We start from the raw sequence: 8,028 nt of genomic DNA on the forward strand, positions 1-8,028 counted from the left end.
TGCCCACCCTTACCAATCTTCCACCTATGAGACAATACACCAAAGTACAAGGGTTTAAAAAAAAAAAAAGAATAAGGACTGTATTTTGCCTTTCTTTGTATCTCTTGTGCTGAAAACAGTTTCTGGCATACAGTAAAATGCTTAATAAATACTTGTTGGTACCGATTTTGTATTCTTTAGCTAATATACAGCTAATAACCAATGAGGCGTTACTAAAGAGGAGGTGATATTGGCACTGTAAGAGTTTAAATTTAGGTTTTATGCTAAATATGAGTTATAAAATAATATTGTGGTTGCCAGTTTTAAAATATTATAGCTTAAGTCAAAATGACTTTTAGCAGCTTTTATTTACAAAGAGGAAGAATGATTAAAGTGCAAATGTAGATAAAGAGACAGATTCCTAACTAGCCTACCAGCCTTTCTCTGGTAAAGTCTGGCTCAGCCCTGGCAGGGCTTCCCTAAGATTCTGTCTCCGTATGGATTTCTCAGTAATCCTCAGCTAGAAGTCCCGGTTCCACCAATGCAGCCTCCTCCAAAGCCAAGGTATGAATCTCAGCCACTCACCCAGCAAGCTAACATAGGATCCAGGGAAAAAGTCTCCTTCAAGCCAGGAAAGGAATCTTTGGAAACAATTTCTCCAGACGTCAGGAAGGGAATGAATGCTAGACCATGCTAGGTCTCTTCTTTTATGCTTCTTTTTCCACATCACTTCCTGTCACTCCCCCTTCTTCACAAAAAGCAATGGCAGTCTTTCAATTTGCCTAGCACTCCATTGGGGTGGAGGGGAAAGCAGTGGCCTTTGGTTGTTACTCTGTTCACTCCTGAACTCTCATACTTAATGGTAAGTAGGGGTACTTTAAGTTCTTGATTTGATTAGCTAAAAATATAAGGGGAGAGTTAATCCTATCTTCACAGCACCCACTATGTTCCAGAACTTGTACAAGGGCATAGCCTTTTTTAGAACAGAGTCACTCCCATTTCACGCTAAGGCACCAGAGTAGGATTTGAACTGTCTATATTGTATGTTTTTTTGGCTGCTAATTAGTGTTGCTTAGACACTTAGATGCTATAGAAAAAAAAATTCTGGGTGAGTTCAAATTTAGGTTTCCATGAAATTCAGGTAATTAACTCATTCATAATTTCCAGAAGTTGTTTGAATCTTTGTGAGTGTGTGGATTTATGCCTTTACTTGCTCACATTTTAAGCTTTCTTAGAGCTTAATCAGTGAGATGGTGCCAAAGCTTCCATTTTTATTTAGACCCTCTGCAGCAAATATCCTGGCCATTTTGACACTGACTTTATATCACTCTCATCTGCTTGTTGAGATACTTTTGGTAGTTGGTTGCAGGTCTGATGGTCTTTGATCCAGAAACCCCTTGACATCTGGGGAATTTTTGAAACTCATCACATTAGACCTATTCCATCTTCAGTTCTAAACTTGGCCATGATTAATTTCAAACCTTTAGGTCAGTCTCAAAACTGACATCTTTCTAGAAGCTCAACTAGCCTAAAGCCAGGGGAAACTTCTTTTCAATACATAAACTACATGGTGCTTATGTCTGTAGGAACAGGTTGAAGAGAGCAGAGTGTATCTTCTTAGACATTTTCTTAATTTCATACTTCATGGGTCTCTGATTTTATCCATGTGGGGCACTCCTTCCCTTTGTCACTGTGAGTTTCTGAGCTGGGGAAAAAAAAATCACTGACAGGAGGGTGAGGTGGGTGGTGGGAAGCAGTAGTTGGTGGTCTCACAGCCATCCTACAGGCCCTTCATTTCTGAATAGCCTCAATGACAAGGTTGAGGCTGTGCTCTGGGACTGTGAAGAAGATATGCCATAGATGGAGTACTTCATCTAAGTCAGAACTGCCCGGCTCCATGGCCATGTGGGATCCAGGCTACTATGACTCCTGGCAGGAAGCTGGTCTGTTAAAAGTCTGATTCAAGGGGCAGCTGGAGCTTAAGTAGCACAGAAGATTGAGAGCTAGGCTTGGAATGGGGTGGATTTGGGTTCAAATCTGGCCTCAGACACTTCCTAACTGTGTGATCTTGGGCAAGTCACTTCCATTGCCTAGCCCTTCCCATTCTTCTGCCTTGGAATCAGTATTTTGTATCAATAATAATTGATTGAAATAATGATTGAATGATAATTGAATAAAAAAAAAAGTCCAATTGAAATTATCTGATTGAGCCAGTTCAGCAGCCTGATTCTCAGTCCATTGGACACTATTCTATGGCCCTCACAGACAGAAAGTTGGTAGTTTAGGGTGCAGTTGCAGTCATTGACTGCTCCTTGACCAAACTGGAAGAAATTCTGTTTGGGAAGAGTCAAGGGACCCATTAAGTGGTTATTTTACCTGGCAGCTGCCAACCCTTTCATCTATGGAAGACCCCTGAAAGTTGTCCTGTATGGAAGCTTTTGCTGCTGCTTTTGTATTCTGGGCTTTTCTGATCTTCCCATCATCTTGCTACAAAAATGCAAATAGGGGAAAGGATTTTGGGACCTAGTCAACTGAAGATGTACTATAGCTAAGAAGTTCTCAGCTTGTGCCACTGAGAAACCTGAGGAAGAAATACATCCATTTGGTATAAACTCGAAGTGGGAATTCTCAAATCCTAACAGGTTGTAGTCATTGCCTGGAGAATTAAAGAGAGTGATGAGGAAGATACAGAAGATGGAGAAGGAAAGTTTGAAAGAGAGGAGGAGGAGGAGGAGGAACAGGGAGACAGCAATGATGAATAAAAGTCCTTGTGAAAAAGATTAGAAAGATGCTGACTGCAGCTGTAAGCACAGACTGTTGGAAAGGAATCAAGAAAATTCAATGGGACTGACTAGTGCTCAAAAGTATTTTCTAAATCTGGGTGACAAACCTTGTCATGGAAGAACAATCATTGATTACCTAAAAGCCAGGTGCCACCCTGCCCCCCACCCCCCCCAAAAAAAAGAGAGAGAGAGAAAAGGAGCTCAGACAATTTCTAAAAATTATAAAGGAAAACTGCTTAGATATAAGCAGAGGGCAAAGTAGACATTAAAAGAATCCATTGGTCATCTAAAAGAGACCTCAAAATGAAAACTCCTAAGAATATTATAGTCAGAATCCAGAACTGTCAGGTCAAGGAGAAACTACTACAAGCAGCTAGAAAGAAACAATTTAAGTAATATGTAGCCACAGTCAGGATTGCACAAGAGTTAGCTGCTGCGGCTTTCAAGAAACAAAGGACTTGCAATATCTTTCCACCTTAAAATCAACACTGTGTTGGTTCCAAGGCAGGAGAGTGGTAAGGGGTAGGCATTGAAGGTTAAGTGATTTGTCCAGGGTCACACAGCTAGGAAGTGTTTGAGATAAGATTTGAATCCAGGACCTCCCGTCTCTAGGCTTGGCTCTCAATCCACTGAGCAACCCAGCTGCCCCCATTACAATATATTATTAAAGGGGAAAAAGTAGCTAGGGTTGTAAACCAAGAATCTACTTGGCAAAACTGAGTATAATCCTGCAGTGGGAAAAAATAGATGTATAATGAAATAGAGGATTTTCAAATATTCCTGATGAAAAGACCAGAGCTAAATAGAAAACTTAACATTCAAGAATTTAAACAAAACATTAAAAGGTGAAAATGAGTGAGAAATCATAAGCGTCTAAAAAAGGTTAAACTGTTTACATTATTGTATGAGAAGATATATGTAACTATGAGACTATTATCTATCACCAGGGATCTTAAAGGGAGCCATTTAGACAGAGAACCTGGTTGTGATTCTAAGAAGTTTGGATTATCTCAAAAGAGGAATGCCCAGGGAAAGGGGGGGAGGAGAAGAAAATGGTGAAAATTAACTCAGATAAATGCATCACCCAAGGAAGAGTTTATACAATGGAAGAGGTGGTGGTGAGGAATGGGCAACATCTAACACTTGAAGCTCATTTCATCTGAACTGGTTCAAGGAGGGAAGAATAAATGTGCACATGTGCATACAAAAACACACCCAAAGGGAAAACTAAGTTACCATAATGGATTAATATCAGTACTGAACATATATACCTCAACTGGCACAGCATCTGAATTCTTAAGTTAATTTACAGGAAGAAATTGACCATAAATTATAGTGGAATGACTGCAGTTTACCACTTTCAGACCTAGGTCAATCAACCATAAAATAAATAATCTAAGAAAATGGATTGAATTTTAGAATAATTAGACATGATAGATGTCTGGAGAATATTAAATAATAAAGGAGTATACCTATTCTTTACTATGCATGGCACCTTCACAAGACTTGACCATGTAGATAGACATTAAAAATCTCACCACCAATTGCAGAAAATCAGAGATGTTAAATGCATCTTATTCTGATCATAATCACAATAACAACATTTTGTCATAAATATGGAGCTTCCCATATTCAGTGTAGTTATTTTTTGAGAAAAGTACTCATGCTATTATTTTTTTTTGCTGTCCTCACCTACTCCATCAGAATATATATCAATCTAATTTGAGGACCTCTTTGTAGAATTTCTCTTCTCCTCAAATGATGGCACATAAATATTTTCATGATAGTTCTTTTTGTCTGTATAATACTTAAACATTGCAAAACAGTTAACAAATGTCACATGAATGGTGCCTCTGGTTTTCATTGGATACAAATTAAAATGAACTCCAAAAATGTTTTAAATTGGACCTTCTAAAGAGAGCTATAACTTTCTTCTGAATTGTTTTCCTTTGTTTTTTGAATTTTTAAAACTTTTACCTTATTAGAATTGATACTATTGGTTCCAAGGCAGAAGAGTGGTAACAGCTAGGCAATTGGGGTTAAATGATCTGCCTGTGTTCACACAGGGAAGAAGCAAGGTGTCTGAGGTCCGACTTGAACCTAGGACCTCTCAGTCGCTAAACCGGGGTTTTTAACCTACTAAGCCACCTAACAGCTCCCTAGTGACGGGTCTTTTTGACATTCCTTCTTCAGTTGACAGTCACATTTGTTCAGTGCAGATGTCACCACTTTACAGAGGTGAAAGATGAGCTTCAAAGGGATAAAGAAGCTCCCCCAACCTCCAGGATGGGGGCTAGGATCTGAGGCAGGAATTTCACTCCCATGTTCTCACTCTTTTACTCTTTCAAAATTGAACGAAAATGCCTTTAGAAAACAAGCTTTTCACACATATTAAATGTTTTCCATAGTTTAAACTGCTCATATGAATAGACTCTCTCTCTTTACTCAGACATGACCAAGCTCTTTGCTGTAGGGGGATCCAATGCCAAAATATTAAAATCATACTAAAGTAGTATTCTCTTTGGAGATGAAGAGATATTAGAGAAAGATCATCTTCCCAGCAAGAGCCAAATAATAGGTAGAGTCGGTCATCAGGAGTCTTTAAAAACATTGACCAACTGATCAGAGCATAGGAACAAACTTGTATATACATTAGGATTTTTAAAAAATAATTAGATTAAGACTATTTGATATAATGTACACTGCAAGGGGGCAGATATTACTTTAATCAATAGTTAAATATAGGGAATGGAAGAGCCTGAGAGAAATTAACACCCTTCCCAAAAGAACTGTCTGGTTAATAGTAGTTTCTTGTATTTTGCTTTCTGACTCCTTCCTTTGTTTCTGATACTTGCAGCCCCTAATAGAGAGCTCATTTTAATCATTGTAGAGATAACTTGGGCCAAGGCAACAGGTTCAGAAATGGGAATGGAAATTCTATGGATTGCCCATAAGGTTGCAATTCATGACTTTAGGCAGTCATGAAATTAAATATTTCAGGCATCTCTTGAGTTTTGTGCATATTTTCTGACTCCTGATAATTGCCATTCCAAATATCTTTGTATCTCATTCGGATTGTCAAGGATTATCTCTTACCACAGTTGTAGTTCCTCAAAATTTTAAAAGGATTTACACCTTGCTACCTCCATTTTTGCTGTTTCTTTTTGGAAGTTTTTTTCCCCCCAGTTTCTTCTACATCTGCCTACTCTTTAGGGTTAAGTGTGAAGCATCCCTTTCCTGTTCCTGGATCTTTGAGAGAATAAAGATGTAGAGCATACCTGAAAAATCAGAGATGTCTAGATTAGACTGTTAAGCAGTATTCATTGAATTGAATGTGACACAGCCCAATAAAGTTTTGATGAGCCTATGGCTTGTATTGACTCAGTCCATTCATATAAGAGAACTCTTTTTGGATATCCAACCCATAACACCTAGGGGCTGTGCTTCTGCAGAAGAAATGCTTGGTTTGCCATGAAATCTCAATATTGTCATTTCTAGACATTTCAGACCTGCCAATCCATATAGATTTATTAAAACATTTACTATATGTAGCCATTATGTGTGCTAGGCTCTAGTGATAAACAATGCCTACTCTTGCATTCAGTCTGGAGACTACATACATATTGACATTCAGTGCTTTCCCTTTTAATTATTTTGTATTTATCCTGTATATAGACTGTATTAGATTGTGAGTTCCTTGAGGGCAGACTGCCTTTTGTATACCTAGTGCTTAGCAGGTACCTGGCACCTAATAAATGCTTAATAACAATACAGTGGTTGGGAGACTGAGAAAGGCTTCATAGGAATGGTACTTGGATAAAATAGTGCATAGAATGCTGATGTAGGAATCAGAAAGACCAGAGTTCTTCCTAATTCAACCCCAAACATTCACTAGTTGTTTGTCCTTGGGCAAGTCGATTTAACCTCTCAGCTTCTACCAGTTTGACTAGACTATAAAGTATATGGAGAGGAGTTTTGTGAAATAAGGTAAGCTTGGGTGAGTTAGTGAAGAGCTTTGTCTAGTACAGTAGGAAATGCTATTCTCATGGCCTGACAGTGAACCATTTTTAAGCAAATATCATGAGTTATCAAGGAAAAAATACATATGCTACTCCCCTGTTGTAACTATTACTAACTGCATTGTTACATTTTAATAATCTTTCTTCCTCTAGGGAAAAGTTAGAAATTGGATGTTATCAGCTGGCCCAGATGGAATACACCATGCAGCAGTGCAATGCTTCTGTCTATATGGAAGCAAAAAATCGGGGATGGCATGAAGATATGCTCAACAGGACTTGTTAAACGTCTTCTGGAATCCTTTATAGAGTTGGACTGGTTGGTGTAACAATATAGTTTGTGTTTGTTGTAAAGTCTACTTCTGAACCAAACCCAAAATTGGACCAACAGTGGTCCTAAGGTTTTGATTGCCTTTTCCTGAAATAGCCAAGATCTGGGGGGGAAGGAAAGCCTAGTGCTTAAAACCTGGGACAAAATACTTTACTGTGTGGACTCAATTCTTTTGGAGCTAACAAAGCCAACACCTCCCCACCCCCAATACAGATGGGAATAGTGGTGGCTTTTTATTAGTCATGTCAGTCTGAACTCAGGGCCCTGAGTCAGGTTATGTTGTCATGAGTATATATATATATATTTAGTTCAGTTACCATAAAACATGGTTTTAACATGGCCATACCCCACAAATTGAACTTAAGCTACCAGGACTTTTTGAGCTAGGTTTACCCTGCAGGCCAGGGAACTACCATACATTTTGATGTTGCCTTTAATATGCAAATTCCCAGGTAAGACTTTAAAAAGCATCTATTTGGGGTCATTTTGCTGCTTTCAGTTCCTACCCCTCCAGCAGTGAAGTAGGGCTGCAACTCTTAACTCAGCCTCTTCCAATCTTCAGTTCTTACATCCTTTATTTCTAGAAGAGAATTTTGTTTTCCCCGGAAATGCAAGTCTACTCTAGTTTATAGTTTAGCAGTGTTAGCTTTTGGCTTAAATTCAACATTCTGCTATGTTCATTTGTCCAAAGAAATGAAAATGTATTGTACATTTGGTAACACATCCAACCTAGGCATTCTGTTCTAAATACCTATGTCTAATTTATTTTAGAAAAATTAAATAAAATTTTTTTGTAAATTTAAGTGTTTCTTGTTTTACTTTGTTGCTAGTAGGGTAGCATTTTCATATGTAAAAACTGGACATGTTCATGTTTTCTGTTTCAAATGCCCATTTTTTTTTTTTTAAACCCTTGTACTTC

The 8,028-nt window shown here is 38.2% G+C and overlaps 1 protein-coding gene across 1 annotated transcript in view; it reads left to right on the forward strand.

Annotated features, from left to right (window-relative positions):
- Nucleotides 1-7,882, forward strand: part of SWT1 (SWT1 RNA endoribonuclease homolog) — a 165,463-nt gene extending 157,581 nt beyond the window's left edge. Inside the window, exon 20 of the mRNA XM_044674629.1 lies at nucleotides 6,935-7,882. Coding sequence (XP_044530564.1) covers nucleotides 6,935-7,064 — 130 coding nt within the window. The 3' untranslated portion in view covers nucleotides 7,065-7,882. The remainder of the gene's footprint in view (nucleotides 1-6,934) is intronic.
- Nucleotides 7,883-8,028: the final 146 nt, after the last annotated feature.

The sequence above is a fragment of the Gracilinanus agilis genome, chromosome 4 (genome assembly GCF_016433145.1).
Source record: "Gracilinanus agilis isolate LMUSP501 chromosome 4, AgileGrace, whole genome shotgun sequence".
NCBI lineage: Eukaryota > Metazoa > Chordata > Mammalia > Didelphimorphia > Didelphidae > Gracilinanus > Gracilinanus agilis.